Source organism: Salvia splendens, chromosome 12 (genome assembly GCF_004379255.2).
Source record: "Salvia splendens isolate huo1 chromosome 12, SspV2, whole genome shotgun sequence".
In the NCBI taxonomy this organism is placed as follows: domain Eukaryota; kingdom Viridiplantae; phylum Streptophyta; class Magnoliopsida; order Lamiales; family Lamiaceae; genus Salvia; species Salvia splendens.
This window is the reverse complement of record NC_056043.1, coordinates 722,053-742,320: the sequence shown is the minus strand read 5'-3', so window position 1 is coordinate 742,320 and position 20,268 is coordinate 722,053. Positions and strand designations below refer to the sequence as shown.

Sequence of the window (20,268 nt, the reverse complement as noted above, 5' to 3'; positions counted from 1 at the left end):
TTTTATGATAAACTATATTAACATAGAAATTCATTACATAACATAGACATTTATATTGTAGTTAAAAATTGCTAGAAAAATAAATGAAAACAGCCCTCCATCTCTCATCACTCTCCCTCTTCCATCTCCGCCACTGGCCACACTCGCTACCCGATAGGGTGAAACGTGCGTTGCATTCGGCCCCAACACTCCGCCGCAGTCTCAAAAAGTGATCGTTGCATTGTGGATGCCCTCAGACATACAAAATAGAAAGAAAAAAAAGCAAAAAAAGGTGAAAAAAAAAACTAGTCTAAACCACTGAATTTAAACTGTTTCAGTATTTAGGTTTTATTTTCATAACCGCAAACATAATAAATTGCATTATACTGACTCAGTTACAGAATCTAAAATCTAGTTTATTTAGTTGGATTGCAAAAACAGTAAAACCAAATCAAGTAAAGCAAACAGTTTGATCTCATATCTGTAATAGAGAGGTTTAGGATTCATTTTCCACCATCTGAAACTGTAACACATTCATGCCTATTAACACATTCTTTGCCAAAAGGAGCCAAATTTACCAGACTAGTTTTAGCAGTTTGTTTGTTCATCTAAAGGAAACACTAACCGATGTCGTGACAAAATTCAAGAATTTTCCTGCAGACTGATGCAGCTTAGGGCACAAACAGGAATATCAGATCATCTGTTGTTAAATTTTCCAGAGCCTCCGACGATCCATCCAGAATGCTGCATCAAAGTGACACGAATTAAGATTATTGGCGGTTGAGTTGGAGAAGATTCAAGAACGAATCATCGATATCTATGGTTATTATCTGCTCCCCTGTTACAGATACTAAAGGTCATAAAGAGAACTTATAAATGAATATCAACTAACCCCTTGACTGTTAATTCCTTCTGCTCCTGCAACTTTAAAACCTTTTCCTCAATGGTGTTTTCAATGATAAACTTCACAATCCTTAGAAAGAGAAAATGGGAACAGAAGATCAAAACCAACGTAAAATCTACGTGCAGACCATAAACAAAAACACATTTAACATACCTGATTGGTTTGTATTGGCCTATTCGATGAATTCTGTCTTGCGCCTGCCGCTCTATGGCAGGATTCCAACATGGATCCATCATGAAAACCTAATGACATCAAAATGAGAGCCGTAAATTAACTTATCGCCATATATCAGTATCACACGCATTTAGTATACATCAAATACATCAAAACAAGTTCCTCTAAACTTGAAGACATATGAGGAAGCTGTGTGTTTAAGATATCAGAGGGCAATCAAGTTCCAATAGGCTGGAAGAAGATGAAATTCTTACATGTGAAGCTACTGTGAGATTGAGGGCAACACCCCCTGCTTTTAAGGCCATTAAAATCACTCTGCAGTTAGGATCCTCCGTAAATTTTTTTATAGCAGTATCTTTACCTTCCATGGACATGGACCCATCTAAATTAACACAGTTCACTTTAGACTACAAAAAAAAGGAATAACTGTTACGTGTTTTTCCTTTATTAGAATAAACAAGAAAATTAAGACAAAACTTTTTACAAATTCAAACCAACTTACCTCTTGAAGGGCATAGTGTATGAGATCCAGGAAAGACGAGAACTGACTGAATACAATTGCCTTGGCAGTACTGTCCCTTTCAATCATAAATCGAATTTCTTCCCTCTGTAGTTAAAACAGAACCTCTCAACACAGTAAACAACTCTTTCAATCATAAACCTTAAATAGCACCTATTGATCCTTAATAAATTGAGATCTAAAAGAGGAAAATATTTGACCTAAAACAAAAGCCAAACACAGGCACATAAATCTATCTATCGGTAAATTAGTCAGAGAAAAAGAAAAGGAAAATGGGATGCATGAGATATTACTTATATTGCAAAAATCAAATTATCTTATATCATCGAAGGGTTGAGGAGAAATTACAAACTGCACATACCAAGGCTTCAATTTTGGTACTTGTCTGAAAATCCTGGAAATCCTCAAGCTGAATTCTATTCAAAATGCTTGACTGTCTGAATCCTTTAATGGTTGTTTTTGACTTTTGTTCTTTCCCATCTTTGTTGGTGGTGAAATCAACTGCTTTGCCCTTGCTTTTCATTGAAGCAGGAGAATATTCCACAAGGTACGGATGATCAAGTGCCTGCGTTTTAGTGGGAGCAATAAAATTATCCATAATAATCACGAATGTTAGCATTCATCTAGAAACCCAAGCATGTCCCATTTTCTTTATTTGTTGTTTTCAACAGGTCTTCGTTAAATTTGGAGTTTAAATCATTATTTTTTGACTCAGAACTAATCCACAAAAGACAAAATACTTCTTTATACTAATTCTGATAATCTGATTACAAACATTTGAATATAGAAATCTTGATATGCTAAAGTTAGATGTCCAAGCCTGCTTGTAGTTTTTGTAGCCTTGAACAATATAAAAACATTATATGGATATGTTAAACATTAAATGAACCAAATCTTAGCACAAGGCTGATCCAACAAAAACCTGACGTAGGCGTGTCAGTAGAGCCAATATGTGCATATAGTTATTCACCAATGTTCCTGCATTGACGTATCTGCCAATAAGACAAGAATATGGTATGAAAAGTGGCTTTATTTACCTTCTTGGAGGGGGTAAACTTTTTACAATAAACAGATAAACTCCAAATGATAGATGGTGAATTCAGATGGCATACACATTAAACTGTGTTCGACTATTATTGTTGAGTGCTGTATAATAGTCCTCTTCAACAGCATCGAGTGAATATCTTCTTAAGGTAACCTGAATTAAAGAAGACTTACAATATATGCCAATGCTGAACAATTCAACAATAAATTCAGATTGTTTAACTTGAAAAACATACAATTCTAGAAGGTAGCGCAAGATCAGCTGCTCTGCCCTCTTTTGTGCGCCTTAACATTAAGCTTTTCAAGATTTTGTGCTTTAACAACATCATAGAACCTCTTCTGACCTCCGGAGAATCATATACTATCGGCTTATGAATATACTAAAATGATGAAAACATTGCTGGTCAATATGATATGTCTAAAAAATATATCAGGAAAAGCTATTTATCTATACTCACTATCTTCCACCAGCTGAAGTGCCAAGCACTTTTATGCCCACATCCAGGGCATCCTGCAGAGCTGTAACACATAAAAGGTTCAGATATATAACCTGCTAGACACAATAGAGATTACAATATAGTTCTAATAACATCAGAAAACTATAAGATACAAAGAAATGCATTGCACTGGATCTCAATATTACTCTAAAGCAAGGAACAGAAAGTGAAAACATAAATATTAGAGGATACAATTAAAAATTATGGTTAAAAATCGAAATCAAGTATTACAAGTCTGATCTGATATGCATCCCAAATTGAGACTAAAAAATATCTCAATGTCATGTTTGTTTGTTTGGATCAGACCAGTGAGGAAGAGAAGACAGAAGAAAAGTAGTTGAAAAAGAGACCTCAAACTCTAAAGGAATTGCCAAAATCCTCAAGATATACCTGAGATCAAGCATATTGCAATTGCAACCCCTGCAGCAATAAAACGAGAGAGGAACTATCCGGAGAAAGCGAATCTGAAAGGAATTTCAAACCTGTTAGTATTGTGCAGTAAGTTGGAAGGTACTACTCTTCAACCATAACTTACAAGGGAGTAGAGCTCATTCACATTATTCTGAAGGGGGGTACCACTTAAAGCCCATTTATATGTAGATTGTAGAGCAAGAACAGCTCTAGTTGTATTGTTTTTTTTCGTTTTAATACAATGAGCCTGTGGCAGAAAAAATAGTTAGTCCACAAGGAGGTAATGATGGAACATTTTTGATGAAATGTTTCTCTTATACAAACCTAGTCACACTGCTGGTTCACAAAATTATATAGATTTAACAATAAATCTCTTCCAACATAATGCATACGTAATCTGTTACATGCTAATAAAGGAACTTTATGACCCAACTTTGACTCTCACTAGCATAATCATTTGTCTTCCAAAGAAAACAAATGCTCTACTCCAAGCAAAAGTAAAGTAGCTAGATTCATACAATGGTTAAATATCAGGGTTACCTCATCCAATACAATACGTTGCCAAATAGCGTGATGCAAAATATGCTTTCCCTCGGATGAGGTTCGGTCTGAACTCCCATTTGAATTGTCATTTTCCAATTCCTTGTGACCACTGACATTTTTGTTATGAACCTCAAGATTCGGCTTAACAGTCCGATCCCCACAACAAGAACTCAAGTGACCTTTCAAGTTACGAAACAATTCCCCACAACTCTGGCATTCTTTAGGAGGCATCACATAATTTCTATATTCCTTCCCAACAACTCCATATGTCGTTATAACAAAATCATAATCCGAAAGCTGATAAAGATTTTTTCCACGGTCAGGACCATAATAGACTAAAACTTTGGTGCTTCCTTTTGAAGTGAACCGATCAATCTCTCTAGCCCACTGCATCACAGCGATCGAGGGACATATAACAAGTGTACCCTTTATTTGTCGTAACTTCGTTGGAAAACTTCCTTTTGAGATACTTCTTTTGAAAAGAACGAGCGCTATTGCCTGGAGAGTCTTGCCCATTCCCATCTCGTCGGCAAGGATGCCACCTTGGGCAGAAGATTCCTCTTGCCCCAAAGCCCAAGCTAACCACTCTTTCTGATATCTTAGCAGTGGAATTATCAAGTCATCTGAAGGCTCGACTGTTATCCGTATCTCATTCTGATTTACCTGGTCGAAATCTGTTTGCCAATTCTCTTCAATCCATCTATCATTTTCTTGTTCTAATTCTTTCCAATATAACGTTGGCCTAAGTTTTCTCTCAATTATGTCACCAGCTAAGTCAGCTAAAATTCTTGCCACAATCTGAGTATCATCCTCCCTCTCTTCCTCCTCAGCTTTTTCACTACTCTGACTTCCCGCTTTTACGTAGGACTCTGTTTTCCTCCTCTTCGGGAGACCATCAGGATCACTAGCACTGTGTGAATCAATATTACCACAATATTGTTCTTCAATTTCACCTAGACGATTAATAGCAGTTAGATGTATGGAAATAGGGAATTACCGTTCGTAAACTACATTTAGCCGAGTTTAAGTCTATCGATCCTACACAACTATTGTTTCATAAAACATGATTGATAATCTCTTTATGTCTAAGGTTTTCTCATATCTTTATCAATTTGTCTTTCCCTAAGCAGCTCACCACAAATTAAATATTTGCATTAACAAAAAACCCCCAAAACAGCCATCCTTAATCATTTCGAACACCCAATCTCAGCTCAAAATCATACACGGTCAATTACGTACCTACATCACTCGGCGCTTCTTCATCATCTTCCGAATCAGAACTCTCTCTGTAGTTGATCTTCTCTTTCCCTGCAGAAATTTCACTTCCCAAAGTCGATAAATAGAAAGAAACACTACATTTCCACAAGCAGAAATTGAACCTAAAAATCAGAAACCGACAAGAAAAGGAAAATTACCTTTGGAAGAAGAAGCGCCATCGCCGTGAGAGCGGAACTTCATTATGCAATTGGAAAATCAAAGTAGTGAACGAATCAGGAAAAAAAATAGGGTTTGAATGATTTAGCTTCTTGTTTGAGTGTTACGGTGAAATTTTGCGGCGGGAAAAGGCTGTTATAAACGGTTTGAAGGGAGCGAATCTTGATTGATCGAATAACGATTTTACCCTTTCAGGTTTTGTAAGTAGAATTATACAGTTTATTGATTCAATTGATGCCTAATTATAACTATTTTAAAATAATTATAGATTTATCTTTCTCAAATATATATTTTGTACGATGCCTAATTATAACTATTTTAAAATAATTAAGTCACCATAATTAAGCCTATGATCGTGCACTCACCGAATTTGCATGAATCACAAACATATTAGTAGTTTTATAGCTTAATTTTATTTCAAATTTCCACAATATTAAATTCCATGTTTTAAATTGAAAATCCGATCTCTACCTATCATCCACAATTTTCACCGCCTAATTCTTGTTTTTTTTATCAGTCATTAGCTATAGATACATTCAGCAATTTTCTAATCTTCTTCCTATCTCCCCTTCCACAATTTTCTCCGCCTAATTCTTAGTATTTTTTAAATCACTATCAGAAGCCATGGTTACATTTAGCAACTTTCTAATTTCTGTCAAAGGATGAAGCTGGCAAGCTGCTGACGATAATTATCACCTAGAAAGAGAAAGGTTGAAAAAAATCAAGAGTGAAATTGTGGTCAGCAAATTGAAAATTGCATAATGTTTTATCATTTTTGGTGGTCTTTATTGTGATAAAGAATTGAGAAGAAGAAAACTAAAGAAGAGAGAGAATTGCGCTGGAATATTACAGGGATATCTTTTAATTGAGGAGAGAAATTCATTGAAGAAAAATAAAAGGAAGGACTACTGTGAATTTTATGCATGAATACATTAACACAGAAATTCATTAAATAATATAGACATTTATATTTGTCGTTAAAATTGCTAGAAAAATAAATGAAAACAGCCCTCCATCTCTCATCACTCTCCCTCAACCATCTCTGCCACCGGCCGCACTCGCCGTCCCGATAGGGTGAAACGCACGCTGCGGCCGGGCCGGGCCCCAACACTCCGCCGCAGTCTCAAAAAGTGATTGTTGCATTGTGGATGCCCTCACACATACTCCCTCCGTCCCCTAATAGGAGTCGTTGTTTGACCGGGCACGAGTTTTAAGAAATGTAAAGAAAAGTTGGTTGAAAAAGTTAGTGGAATGTGAGACCCACTTTTTTTATATTGGTTTTATAATAAAATGTGAGTGGAGTGAGTTAGTGGAATGTGGGACCTACTACCATTTATGATAAAAATAAAGAGTGACTCTTAATGGGGGACGGCCCAAAAAGAAAATTAGCGACTCTTATTCGAGGACGAAGGGAGTACAAAATAGTAACCAAAAAACGTGAAAAAAAAACTAATTTAAACCACTGAATATAAACTGTTTCAGTTCTCAGTTATGCCAATATTCAGTACCTTGTCTGTTGATTTCAATATTTAGGTTTTATTTTCATAACAGCAAACAGAATAAAATGTATTATACTGATCCAGTTACAGAATTTAAAATCTAGTTTATTCAGCTGGATTGCAAAAAACAGTAAAACCAAATCAAATAAAGCAAATGGAGTGATCTCATGACTGTAACAGAGAGGTTTAGGATTCAAATTCCACCATCCGAAAACACATTCATGCCTATTAACACATTCATTGCCAAAAGGAGCCAAATTTACCAGACTAGTTCTAGCAGTTTGGTTGCCCAACGAAAGGAAACACTAACCGATTGCCGCGACAGAATTCTAGAATTTCCTAGCAGACTGATGCAGCTTAGGGAGCAAACAGGAATATCAGATCATTTGTTGTTAATCTTTCCAGAGCCTCAGACGATCCATCCAGAACACTGCATCAAAGTGACCCGAGTTAAGAACATAGGCGGTCGAGTTGGAGAAGATTCAGGACGAATCATCGATATCTATGGTTATTATCTGCTCCCTTGTTACAGATAATAAAGGTCATAAAGAAAACTTATAAGAGGATATCAACTAACCCATCGATTAATGATTCCTTCTGCTCCTGCAACTTTAAAACTCTTTCCTCTATGGTGTTTTCAATAATAAACTTCACAATCCTTGGAACGAAAAAATGGGAACAAAACATTAGAACCAACATAAAATCTACGTGCAGACCATAAACAAAAACTCATTTAACATACCGGATTGGTTTGTATTGGCCTATTCGATGAATTCTGTCTTGCGCCTGCCGCTCTATGGAAGGATTCCAACATGGATCCATCATGAAAACCTAATGACATCAAAATGAAAATCATTAATTAGCCATATATCAGTATCACACACATTTAGTATACATCTACATGAATACAATCCAGGAAAGGCAAGAACTGACTGAAGCTGTGTTTAAGATATCAGAGGGCAATAAAGTTCTAATAGGATCGAAGAAAATGAAATTCTTACATGTGAAGCTGCTGTGAGATTGAGGGCAACACCCCCTGCTTTTAAGCTCATTAAAATCACTCTGCAGCTAGGATCCTCGGTAAATTTTTGTATAGCAGTATCTCTAGCTTCCATGGCCATGGACCCATCTAAATGAGCACAGTTCACTCCAGACTATTCAATAAAGGAAAATAACTATTACGCATTTTTCCTTTATTAGTAAACAAGCAAATAAAAGACCAAACTTTTTACAAGTTCAAAACCAACTGACATTTTGAAGGGCATAGTGTATGAGATCCAGGAAAGGCAAGAACTGACTGAAGACAATTGCCTTGGCAGAACCATCCCTTTCAACCATAATTCGAATTTCTTCCTTCTGTGGTAAATTATACTCACAACGGAGCAGTTGCAACAGTTTAATCAAGAAAAAATCTGACCTAAACCAAAAGCTAAACATAGGCACACAAATCTATCTATCACTAAATTAGTCAGAAAAAAAAAAGAAAGTAAAGTGGGATGCATGAGTCAATATTTAAGTATATTGCAAAAATCGAATCATCATATTTCCTTTTTTCCATTGAAAGGTTGAGGAGAAATTACAAATTGCACATACCAAGGCTTCAATTTTAGTACTAGTCTCAAAATCCTGAACACCTTTAAGCTGAATTGTATTTAAAATACTCGACGGTACGAATCCTTTAATGGTCGTTTTTGACTTTTGCTTTTTCCCATCATTGTTGGTGGTGAATTCTACTGCTTTGCCCTTTCTTTCCATTGAAGCAGGAGAATATTCCACAAGGTACGGATGATCAAGTGCCTGCATTTGAGTAGGATCAGTTGAAGTTAAAGATCAGCAGTGTGAGGTATGGATGGAGTTGGGGAACAATAAAATGATCCATGTTGCCATGTACGTTATTATACGTAAAAATCACAAATTTTTTTATGCAGCTAGAAACCCAAGCATGTTATAATGCATCAGTTTGGCAGTATCCCATTTTCGTTATTAGTTGTTTTCGACAGGTCTTCTCTAAATTTGGAGTTTTAATAATTATTTGTTGCCTCAGAACTTAATTATAAAAGATAAAATACTTCACTATACTAATTCTAATAATCTTATTACAAACATTTAATCATAGAAATCCATGACATGCTAAAGTTAGATGTCCAAACCTGCTTGTATTGTTTCTGAAGCCTTGAATAATAAACATTATATGGATATGTTGAACATTAAGTGAACCAAAATCTTAGCATAAGCCTGATCCAATAATAACCTGACGTAGGCGTGTCAGTAGAGCCAATATGTGCATATAGTTATTCATCAATGTTCCTGCACGGACGTATCTGCCAATAAAACACAAATATGGTATAAGTAAAACTGCCTTTATTTAGGTTCTAGGTGGGGTTAAACTTTTAATAATTAACAGATAACTCAAAATGATAGATGGTGAATTCAGATGGCATACTTATTAAACTGTAATTGAGTTTCATTGTAGAGTGCTGTATAATAGTCTTCTTCATCAGCATCGAGTGAATATTTTTCCAAGGTAACCTGAATTAAAGCAGCCTTACAATATATGCCAATGCTGAAAAATTCAACAATAAATTCAGATTGTTTAACTTAAAAAACATACAATTCTAGAAGGTAGTACGAGATCAGCCGCTCTGCCCTCTTTTGTGCGCCTTAACATTAAGCTTTTCAAGATTTTGTGCTTTAACAAAATCATAGCACCTTTACTGGACACCGGATTACCATGACTATTTCGTATCGGCTTAGAAACATACTAAAATAATGAAAACATTGCTGGTTAATATGATATGTCTAAATACAAAAATGTCAGGAAAAAGATATTTATCTATGCTCACTCTCAACCACCAGCAGAAGTGCCGAGCATTTTTATGCCCACATCCAGGGCATTCTGCAGAACTGTAACATATAAAAGGTTCAGATATATAAACTGCTAGACACAATAGAGATTACAATATAGTTCTAATAACATCAGAACACTATAAGATACAAAGAAATGCATTGCACTGGATCTCAATATTACTCTAAAGCAAGGAACAGAAAGAGAAAAACATAAATATTCTAAGGATATAAATAAAAAATATGGTCAAATTGCAATCAAGAACTAAAAAAATATTCCAATCCCATGTTTGTTTGTTTGGGTCTCTTGTACTTTCTCTCTCACGCCAGACCAGACCAGTGAGGAAGAGAAGACATAAGAAGAAAAATAGTTGACAAAGAGATATGCCTTAAACTCTAAAGGCCAAAATCCTCAAGCTATACCTGTGATCAAGCGTATTGCAATTGCAATCCTTGCAGCAATAATACGAGAAAGGAACTATCTGGAGAAAGCGAATCTGAAAGGAATTTTAAACCTGTTAGTACTGTGCAGTAAGTTTGAAGGTACCACTCTTCAACCATAACTTACAATGGAGTAGAGCTCATCCACATGATTCTGAAGGGGAGTACCACTTAAAGCCCATTTATATCTAGATTTTAGAGCAAGAACAGCTCTTGTCGTAGTACCATATCTTGCTTTGATACAATGAGCCTGTGGCAGAAAAATTAGTTAGTCCACAAGTTGGTAATAATGGAACATTTTTTTATGAAATAAACAAAGTCCAATCTGTTGGCAAGGAAGAGAGAATTACAAATAGCAGAAGCATACAGATACAGTGATAAGAAATACCTGATTCAACAATTCATTGTTATTAATTGGATGTGATTAGTTTGAGCCCTTGTTTTACAAAATTAGCAGGTGGATATGCTAAATGTTTCTCTTATTCCGCTGGTTCATAAAATTATATTGATGAATTAATAAATCTCTTACATGCAAAAAAGAGGGGCTTAAATATCCACCATCCGCCAAACAAGCATAACAAAGGAACTTTACTGCCCAACTTTGACTATCATAATCATCAGTCTTCCAAAGAAAAAAACGCATTACTCCAAACAAAAGTAAAGTAGCTAGATTCATACAATGGTTAAATATCAGGGTTACCTCATCCAATACAATACGTTCCCAAACCGAATGCAAAATATGCTTTCCCTCGGATGAGGTTCGGCCAGTCGCAACTGAACTCTCAATTGAATTCTCATTTTCCACTTCCTTGCGACCACTGACATTTACCTCAACATTCGGCTTAACAGCCTGAGGCAAATAACAAGTTCTCAAGTGACCTTTCATCTTATGCACATGTAAGAGTTTTCCACATCGCCAGCATTCTTCTTTAGGAGTCATCACATAATTACTATATTCCTTCTCAACAACTCCATATGTCGTTATAACAAAATCATAATCCGAAAGCTGATAAAAAAGTTTTCCTCGGTCGGGACCATGATAGACAAAAACTTTGGTGCTTCCTTTTGAAGTGAACCGATCGATCTCTCTAGCCCATTGCTTGACAGCGCCAACGGGACATATAACAAGTGTACCCTTTATTTGCGATGATTCCCTTGACGAACTTCGTGTTGAGATACTTCTTTTGAGAAGAACGAGCGCTATTGCCTGGAGAGTCTTGCCCATTCCCATCTCGTCGGCAAGGATGCCACCTCGGGCAAAAGATTCCTCTTGCCCCAAAGCCCAAGCTAACCACTCCTTCTGATATCTTAGCAGTGGAATTATCAAGTCATCTGAAGGCTCGACTGTTATCAGTATCTCATTCTGATTTACCTGGTCGAAATCTGTTTGCAAATTCTCTTCAATCCATCTATTATTTTCCTGTTCTAATTTTTTCCACAATAACATTGGCCTATGTTTTTTCTCCCTACCCTTCTGTTTCCCACCAGATTCCTCAGCTATGTCACCAGCAATCTCAGTATCTGCATCCTGACTCTCTTCCTCCTCAGCTTTTTTACTACTCTGACTTCCCCTTTTTGCATAGGACTCAGTTTTACTCCTCTTCGGGACACCATCAGAATCACTAGTACCTAAACTCAAGATGAAAAGTGAGTGATGCCTCAACATATGTGGTTGGGGTGAAGGGCAACAGAGTGATTGTATACTAACGAAATTGAATTTCACCTAGACGATTAATAGCACAGTTAGATGTATGGAAATAGGGAATTACCATTCGTAAACCACATTTAGCCGAGTTTAAGTCTATCGATCCTACACACCTATTGTTTCGTAAAACATGATTGATAATATCGTTTAAGTCTAAGGTTTTCTCATGTCTTGCCCCAATATTTTCAGAAATACAGCTACCTTCATGGTGATAGACTTCCAAGCAGCTCAGCACAAATTAAATTTCCAATTCCACAATGCATTAACAAAAAAACCCCAAAACAGCCATCCTTGATCATTTTGAACACTCAATCTCAGCTCAAAATCACACACGGTCAATTACGTACCTACATCACTCGGCGCTTCTTCATCATCTTCCGAATCAGAACTCTCTCTGTAGTTGATCTTCTCTTTTCCTGCAGAAATTTCACTTCCCAAAGTCGATAAACAGCAACAAACACTACATTTCTACAAGCAGAAATTGAACCTAAAAATCAGAAACCGACAAGAAAAGGAAAATTACCTTTGGAAGAAGAAGCGCCATCGCCGTGAGAGCGGAGCTTCATTATGCAATTGGAAAATCAAAGTACTGAACGAATCAGAAAAAAAAAGGGTTTGAACGATTTAGCTTCTTGTTTGAGTGTTACCGGTGAAATTTCGCGGCGGGAAAAGGCTGTTATAAACGGTTTGAAGGAGAAAAGGCGTGGATCGTGAATCTTATGTGTTAAATTACGATTTTACCCTTTTCAGATTTTGTATTTATAGTGCGAAATCAGGTAGAAATGATGACATTGACATATCACATGATGATATTGACATATCACATACTCTTCGTGCCATCACATACTCTTCGTGCCAAAAAAAATGCGTGCATTTGAGACGACACGTGAATTAAGAAAAAACTGGTAAAGTAAGAGAGATGAAGAAAAAACTGGTATAATAAAGTTAAAAGAATGAGAATGGTATAGTAAAGTTAAAAGAAAGAGAATGATAGTTAAAGTAGTGTTAGTAGATGGTGAGACCTTGTATGAGAGGACGAAAAAGGAAATATGACTTATTTCTGTGGTACGGAGGGAGTATAATTTTCTAAAAATGGAACCCACATATTTTTGTGGGACGGACGAAAATGGAAAGTGCACATATTTTTATGGGACGGATGGAGTATATTAGTATAGTTGTGGCAGCATATGGTAAAATTATAGTTTATTGATTCAATTGATGTACGTCATTTTCAGTGTTATTAAAAAGCGGAGATGGCGGCGCCGTGGCGGATGGCGGTGGCAGTTTCTAGGCTCAACGCCACCGTCACCATGTGATATGGCAGTTTACTCCCTTTTTTGAATTGCGGCCGCCATTCGCGAAGCACCGTGGCAGGATATGGCTTTCATGGCGGTCGAGATGCCTTTTTGCCTTGTAAGACGACCCCACTTACCCCACTACCCGGCCCACGTGACATGTAACCTAGCCCATTGGCCATTATAAACAATCTATTTATAGGGTTCATGGGAGTTTCTGGCTTCAAAACCATAACAGTTGCTGTCAATCCAAGTTATCGTCCCTCCAGTCTCCACACGCACAAGGCTCCAGATTCTAGATTTTCATTCACGATTCAAGATAATTGAAAATTTTTATGTACTACTACTTGGACCATCTACAATAACATCAGACTAGCATAGTCTAGCCAAAAACTCTTCCTGCCACATCATCATGCCCTTCCTACAGCCTAGCCATAGTCCTAGCCAAAAACTCTTCCTGCCACATCATCATTTTGCATCATTGCATATTTTATTCCGTATTTCAAAATAAATCATGAATATATTATGTATAATATAAATTTGTTTAGTATATTAAATCATTGAATTAAAGTAGTAGTATATAATATATATAAATAAGTATGTGTACAATATGAATGTGTGTATATGGCTACGTATAGCCATGCACAACTAATTATAGTTATAAATTAGTATGTGTAATAATAATGTGTGTGTATGTTTAATAGTATGTGTAATATTATGGGAGTGGGTGTGCATGGGAGACGTAGGTGTTGTTGTGCATGGGACACAACACATATTTAGAGAAATAATTAGTCTTGTGCAAGGAAAATAGGTACTACACGTGTAAGTAGGAAAGGAATTGCATGACCTTTATGCTTATGTGTTTGCTTAAAAACAAAAAGGGGTGACTAATGGCTAAGCCGACTTCTTTTCGACACATAAGAGATTATTATTGAGAAAATAGGGGGAAAGAACATAAAAAAAAGTAGGAAGAGAACGCTCACCACCACAAGTACGGGAGAATTATTTAAGCTCTTTTGAGGTTTTTAATCATAGGATCGAGTGTTGTAGGCCGGGAAGCAGGAACATGTGCACGGTTAGTCACACTTTTAGTTTTACATGTGTTATGTGGTTGATTGTTATATATTGAATTGGAGTGAATTATTGGATTATATATTGTGAAATTGATATGATTATGAATTATTTGATATAGATGGTGGAATATGATATGGATATGTGATTGGTGTGATGTTGTAAATGAATTATATGATAAAAATATGAAATTGATGTTTTACATATGGTATTGAAAGTACATGAATCATGTGATTAAAGAGGATCTGTGACAGCCTTGTACTGGATCTGAAATTTTAGAGGGACATATGAGTCCAAATACAGAGGGACCTTCGGGTCAAATACAGAGGGACCTATGAGTCCAATTACAAAGAGACCTTCGGGTCAAATACAGAGGGACCTATGAGTCCAATTACAGAGAGACCTTCGGGTCATAGAGGAATCCCGGGCAGATACCAGACTTGACTGTTACAGAATAATAAACTGAATAGAGTAGCATATGCATATGAATATGAACTAGTTTGTTTTTAAATCATGGTATATATTGTTTCTGATTATATGTATTGATAAAAGAATATGCTTGATGTTTGTATCATGTGAGATTAAAGGTGGAAATTTATATATACTGAGTTGTGGCTCATATAAACCACTAAAATTTTCAGGAATAAGATAGCAGTAAAGTTTTGACTGACATGGGTCATAGGAACTCCACGTTTTATTAGGTTCGGCGGCTGACGCATATTGGCAACCTTCTCCGTCTCATCTTTTTGCATGTAGATAAATGTATAGTATATAGAGTGGTGAGAGGGTTCCACTACTTAACAGGATATTTTGAAATATGTAGCGGATAAGTGTTGGTTTGAACTTATATAATATGGATGTTCTATAAATTATACACGTGTATTGATTGCTTTTATGATTGCTTTTTTATCGATTTTTGAACTATCACCCGCAGTTCCATCTCTTCAACTATCACATCGGGTTCTTTTTCGTTGTTCTTGGCTTGTGAAATATCGCACTCGTATTCTACTTCTACATGCTTCACCTCCTCTTTTTTCCTGAGTATGACGTTCGACAATGGCTTCTCGGAAAATATAGATGCAGTGAACAAATCCATAATCTGAAAACAAGAACATTAACAACAACAAATTAATAGACTTGAAAACAATTAATAAAACTTAAAATAATTAAAATATATACACCAATTTTTTACAAGAAACTTGTACCCCATAAGAGGTCTAATTTGTGGATATATGACACATGAGGTAGCTTAGGTTCAGTTAGTCTTTTCATTGTACCAGAAGACTGAAAATACTTGACAACTATGAAATAGGAAACACTCTTGTACAAGTTTTCAATACATTTAATAGAAGACTTGCTTCCCAGAACTCAGAAGACACTCCACCATCCAAGTGAGATAGCAAAGTAGAGGTGGCAAATCGTGCGAGTTGGGTAATTATTGAGTCAATTTTATAAAGACTCAATCCAATAGGCCTAATCCGAATAAAAAACTCTCAACTCGAACACAAATCCGACTTGTTACCTTCAAACCCGAACACGACAAAGTCCGTTAATGACACGATATAATATGAATTGACACGATACCGACACAAACCTAATTTGCACCATTAAAACCTAATATTACACAATTTAAAATAAATAACTATTTCTGAAAAATAATAAAAATATATAAAATATTAATATTATTTCTTACTTAAATATACAAGGCTCACCTCACTGACCCCAAAAGCCACATTCAGAGACTCTGCACCTTCAGTTTCTTTGATGTTAAGAATGTTTCGCGTTTGAACAAGCTTTGGCACTATATGCAGATCGTCCGTGATGATGAAAGTTGTTGTATCTATGGTAAATACTCCACTGTTAGGATCAATATCACAAGGCTCGGAATCACTAATATTAAGCTTTAGTCTTCTACAATCGGCATCGAATGAAGATATTGGATTAATCAGAATCTGCTTGGTATTCTCCGTCCGAAAATAGGAACTATCGAGATTCACTACGCTATTATACAAAGTGTTTAAACATCCTAAAATAGGTGTCTCTGCTCCATAGTGTTTCTCGAAAAGCTTCACAACTCTTCCCAAAGGCAATGTTAAGAAGCTTAACAAAATATCTACAAAATAGCCATCTGATTCAGCATATAGCACCTTAGTTTTCTCCTTGTTAATCACTACCTTCAATGAGATCTTTACTACCTCTTCAGCATCAGACATTTTTGATGAGGTGATTCTACCCATGCAAGAATCTTTAGCTAAGACAAAATTGTAAAAAACAAAAGTAAAAGATGTAAATTTGATATGACAATCAAAGGATGATGATTGCAATTTGTAATGAGGAAACTACTTATTCATTTAACATTAATTTCTTTTATACGATTGATACAATAGATGGATTATTATCCTAATCTGAATCATCTAAAAGTATCTAAACAAGAACAATCATCTCTCCTAAGTTGAGAGATATCATCATATCATCGATCAATTAATGATGTAGAATAACGACATACCTAACGAAAATTAGTACTAATACTTACAAAAATAAATTAGTACTAATACTTATAAAAATAAATTCAAATGAGTTGGGCTTGGGCCATGATATATTAAGGCCTAACCTGTTTTGTTGTATTGGGTGTAATATAACAATTCATGTGCCACTATACACCCAAAATATTTTTTTAATAATACTAGGCCATAAATTGAGGCACATAGTAATGAGTATACCAAAAAAAAAAAAGAGTAGCATTTGCAAGAAATTATTGTTCAACCTATTGTCATTAGCAATGGAACAAAAGCATTATCCATCATTAAATGTTTAAATACCATACAAAAAAAATTGCACAGCAAAAGAGTAGAGAATGCAAGGGTCAAAGCAATTACAACTGCTTAAAATAAAGACACAAGCAAAAAGGGATTGGAGTCATGTTTCTTTCTTTGGTTGTTTGCTTGATATGCGATTCAGTAGACCGTTGGTCAAAGCAGAATTCGTTGTTAGAGAAGCTTTCAATATGCTTAAAGCCTGGATCAAGAATTTTGTCTCAACTTGTGATCATATACTTATATCATATGGATGAATAAAACAAGAATTCAAGTAAAGTTAGTCACCTCTTCCAAGCCAACTTCCATCTCCAGTTCCTCCACATCCGATACTGAAATCATCTGCTGACCGAGACTGCAAAAGATCGAGGAAATATAGAAAGGCACCACAGTTAAATCATCCATCACCTGATATGTTCTTGGTCCCTTGATATAATTTCCCTTGCCTTGAGGAAAATTAACCGAAGAAAACATTGAGATCATTCCATTATATGAATCAGGCAAGTTTTCCTCAACGAGAGGTAAAATGTTGTTTTCGGATATATAACCATGAGGTAGCTTAGGTTTGATTAGCCTGCTTTTAATATCTGAAGACATGAAATGCTCATCATGTATAAGATCGGAAACGCTCTTGTACAAGTTGTCGATACTTTTGATAGAAGACTTGCTTTCGAGCAGACACTCAACTCCTCCAAGTGGGATGGCGAGCAAACTAAATAGAAACTCTATAAAATCTTCCTTTACTTGAGCAAACAACAACTTTTTTGTCGATTTGTGAACTACAGCCTTCAATATCAGTTTCTTGGAGTTGAGATTTTCATCCTTTTCGATATGAGTCAGCGAAGTCCAAGATTCACATTCTACCTCTACAGAGTTCATATGTCTAGTTTTATTGAGTATGAGGTCTGACAACGGAGTATGAGAAACCATTGATGCCCTGAACAAATTCATAATCTAACAAGAAGAAAACATCAACAAGTGCTCACAAAAATGAAAAAAAGGTGTCAAATGCAACATCAAGAGTCAAGACTCACCTCACTAAGCCCAAATGTCACATTTAGCATCTCAGCCCCTTCTGTATCTGTGATGTTGAGAATGTTGGCCATTTGCACGATCCCGATTGAATTAGGCACGATCCGCAGATCATCAGTGATGGCGAAAGTTGTCGTGTCTGAGGCAAATACTCCGCCCTTACGATCAGCTTGATTTACTTTACTTGAACCTTTTACCATTCTACCATATTGACAACGACCACAACTGGTAATTTGATCATAGTAGATGCTTACGCTCGGGAATCTACCAACACAATAACTACAACTATAGAAATATTCGGTATGTGAATCACTAACATCAAGCTTTAGTCTTGTACAATCGGCATCAAATGAAGAAGTTGGATTAAGCAGAATCTTCTTAGCACCCTCTGTCCAAAAACAGGAACAATCGAGATTCGCAACGCTGTTGTAGAAAGTGTTTAAGCAACCTATGTTAGGTGTCTCTGTTCCATAATGTTTCTCCAAAACCTTCACGATTCTTCCTAAGGGCATTGTCAAGAAGCTTAGCAAAACATCTACGAAATTGCTGTCGGATTCTGCAAATAACACCTTAGTTTTCTCTTTGTTTACCAACACTTTCAGTGAGAACGTCACTTCTTCTGCTTCAGCAGACATTTTGGTGATTCTATAAATGCAATAAATCGATCTAGCTTAAATTAATCACAAGTGTGTTTGACAATCCAGGCAAAATCATAAACGCAACAATTTTAAAAAGTTTTTGTCGATTGATAACTTACCTTAATCACGAAGAGATGGGGGTTTCCGGCTATTGAAGAACTTGATAATGATTAATTAAGAGACGCTGCAAAAGAAAATTAATGGAATTTGAATTTCAAAGTGAAGTGGAAAATGAAAAGTGGTCAACAAAGTGAAGTGGAAAATGAAAAGTGGAATAAAGAATCTTGTTTAAGTTAAAGAAGAGTGTATAAGTGGGTTTGTCGTATAGTGTGTAATAATGCATCATAAAAAAGGTTTTCGATTAGAATCTACAATGCTATAGCCTTTAAATTTGTATTCATTCGCCTATAAAAAAAGAGTGAACTACATAAAAAGTCCCTCACGTTTCCATTTGTTTCACTCTAGACCCCTGACTAAAAAAAATATCGCCACAAGTCTCTGACCTTTAACATAATCACGTATGAGGTTTTTTCGGACCAAAAGACCCTTCAGCCCTAAAAGGGCATTATGGTCATAGCACAATTAATCTGCAGTGACGGCTCTGCATGATGACTGCAACACTGGCGTGATTTGACTGGCGCCCGTTAAATCAGTCATGACGCGTGCGTCAGCGGCGGTTGAGTCCACCATACCTGTGCATATACGCCACGTATACGGGACGCAAGACGTGATTTATGAAGTACCTTTCCAAAATTTCACAAGCCATATACACCAAATATTTCACAAGCCACACCCCGCCAAATTTTTTTACAAAACACAAGTTACTCTCCCAGCCAGCCTAAACATGCCCACGGTTCACGAACCGGCGGTTCCGGTTCGGTCGATGGCGGAACCGGAACCGAACCGTGAGGCTATTTCACGGTTCCGGTTCCGGTTCCGGTTCGAAAACCGGCGGTTCCGGTTTCGGTTCGGAACCGCCGGTTTTCCGGCTGTTTTGGCGGTTCCGGTTTTCGAACCGGCGGTTTCGCCGGTTCAATTATTATTATTTTTTTTTTAATTTGAAATTTGGCTTTATACAATAAATCGGAACAAGACAATGCATAATTCAAGCACAAATAAGACGAATAAGGAGAAAATGAAATAAATTTTATTGATTTTGAGTTGTAACGGACAACGATACATTACAATTTACAATACATAAGTATACAATACAACAACATACAACAATATAATATAATTTACAAGTGTCGTCGCCTCGTGGGACTCGGAAGGTAAATAAAAAAAACATGAAATGGGGGGGAAAAAGGAAAAATTGAAAAGGGCTTGGGATCAACTTAAACTTTCAAAGTTAAACTTTTCAAATTTAAGTTGAGTTGCCTACGTATCCACAATTTTATTGAGGAATCAAAGCCCACGTAGTTCTC

The 20,268-nt window shown here is 36.2% G+C and overlaps 4 protein-coding genes across 7 annotated transcripts; all 4 read right to left on the bottom strand.

Moving 5' to 3' along the window:
• On the bottom strand, positions 1-5,676 carry LOC121758124 (ATP-dependent helicase rhp16-like). 2 transcript variants are annotated; one of them, XM_042153554.1, is made up of 15 exons: positions 5,488-5,676; positions 5,312-5,380; positions 4,070-5,025; positions 3,654-3,776; positions 3,509-3,582; positions 3,080-3,140; positions 2,858-3,001; positions 2,690-2,775; positions 2,500-2,569; positions 1,939-2,142; positions 1,560-1,664; positions 1,312-1,464; positions 1,037-1,125; positions 872-952; positions 1-723 (listed from the first exon to the last, which is right to left on the bottom strand). In XM_042153554.1, the coding sequence occupies exons 1-15, from the start codon at positions 5,528-5,530 to the stop codon at positions 651-653; spliced, it is 2,331 nt and encodes a 776-aa protein (XP_042009488.1). In that variant the 5' UTR covers positions 5,531-5,676; the 3' UTR covers positions 1-650. The 2 variants fall into 2 exon arrangements, 1 of the variants encoding a protein (XP_042009488.1); XR_006041340.1 differs by lacking the exons at positions 1-723; positions 872-952 and having other exon boundaries at positions 1,312-1,439.
• A 1,472-nt stretch (positions 5,677-7,148) lies between these two features.
• On the bottom strand, positions 7,149-12,630 carry LOC121757262 (ATP-dependent helicase rhp16-like). Its single transcript, XM_042152790.1, has 15 exons — positions 12,519-12,630; positions 12,343-12,411; positions 10,991-11,919; positions 10,418-10,540; positions 10,273-10,346; positions 9,849-9,909; positions 9,617-9,766; positions 9,449-9,534; positions 9,257-9,326; positions 8,599-8,802; positions 8,257-8,361; positions 8,007-8,159; positions 7,748-7,836; positions 7,583-7,663; positions 7,149-7,435 (listed from the first exon to the last, which is right to left on the bottom strand). The coding sequence occupies exons 1-15, from the start codon at positions 12,559-12,561 to the stop codon at positions 7,363-7,365; spliced, it is 2,310 nt and encodes a 769-aa protein (XP_042008724.1). The 5' UTR covers positions 12,562-12,630; the 3' UTR covers positions 7,149-7,362.
• Positions 12,631-15,253: 2,623 nt separating this feature from the next.
• Positions 15,254-16,967, bottom strand: LOC121759074. The gene is made up of 2 exons (XM_042154576.1): positions 16,074-16,967; positions 15,254-15,460 (listed from the first exon to the last, which is right to left on the bottom strand). Exons 1-2 carry the CDS (start codon positions 16,596-16,598, stop codon positions 15,254-15,256), a joined length of 732 nt encoding a protein of 243 aa, XP_042010510.1. The 5' UTR covers positions 16,599-16,967.
• A 149-nt stretch (positions 16,968-17,116) lies between these two features.
• Positions 17,117-19,118, bottom strand: LOC121757991. Of its 3 annotated transcripts, none has more exons than XM_042153436.1 (4): positions 18,964-19,118; positions 18,209-18,851; positions 17,463-18,128; positions 17,117-17,376 (listed from the first exon to the last, which is right to left on the bottom strand). In XM_042153436.1, the coding sequence occupies exons 2-4, from the start codon at positions 18,839-18,841 to the stop codon at positions 17,278-17,280; spliced, it is 1,398 nt and encodes a 465-aa protein (XP_042009370.1). In that variant the 5' UTR covers positions 18,842-18,851; positions 18,964-19,118; the 3' UTR covers positions 17,117-17,277. The 3 variants fall into 3 exon arrangements, with proteins under 3 accessions (XP_042009370.1, XP_042009369.1, XP_042009368.1); XM_042153435.1 differs by having other exon boundaries at positions 18,209-18,762; positions 18,964-19,106; XM_042153434.1 differs by having other exon boundaries at positions 18,209-18,872; positions 18,964-19,093.
• Positions 19,119-20,268: the final 1,150 nt, after the last annotated feature.

Excerpts from the sequence above, each read along its gene's own strand:
- LOC121757991 (XM_042153436.1), bottom strand. The coding sequence starts at position 18,841 with ATGTCTGCTGAAGCAGAAGAAGTGACGTTCTCACTGAAAGTGTTGGTA. Across the intron at positions 18,129-18,208 it reads TGACATTTGGGCTTAGTGAG|ATTATGAATTTGTTCAGGGC; the intron begins GTGAGTCTTGAC and ends TCTTCTTGTTAG. Across the intron at positions 17,377-17,462 it reads TGGAAGTTGGCTTGGAAGAG|GCTTTAAGCATATTGAAAGC; the intron begins GTGACTAACTTT and ends TTCTTGATCCAG.
- LOC121759074 (XM_042154576.1), bottom strand. The coding sequence starts at position 16,598 with ATGGGTAGAATCACCTCATCAAAAATGTCTGATGCTGAAGAGGTAGTA. Across the intron at positions 15,461-16,073 it reads TGGCTTTTGGGGTCAGTGAG|ATTATGGATTTGTTCACTGC; the intron begins GTGAGCCTTGTA and ends TCTTGTTTTCAG.
- LOC121757262 (XM_042152790.1), bottom strand. The coding sequence starts at position 12,561 with ATGAAGCTCCGCTCTCACGGCGATGGCGCTTCTTCTTCCAAAG. Across the intron at positions 9,535-9,616 it reads TCGTACTACCTTCTAGAATT|GTTACCTTGGAAAAATATTC; the intron begins GTATGTTTTTTA and ends GCTTTAATTCAG. Across the intron at positions 9,327-9,448 it reads ACTCAATTACAGTTTAATAA|ATACGTCCGTGCAGGAACAT; the intron begins GTATGCCATCTG and ends TTTTATTGGCAG.
- LOC121758124 (XM_042153554.1), bottom strand. The coding sequence starts at position 5,530 with ATGAAGTTCCGCTCTCACGGCGATGGCGCTTCTTCTTCCAAAG. Across the intron at positions 3,777-4,069 it reads AACGTATTGTATTGGATGAG|GCTCATTGTATTAAAACGAA; the intron begins GTAACCCTGATA and ends TTTCTGCCACAG. Across the intron at positions 953-1,036 it reads GGCCAATACAAACCAATCAG|GATTGTGAAGTTTATCATTG; the intron begins GTATGTTAAATG and ends TCTCTTTCTAAG.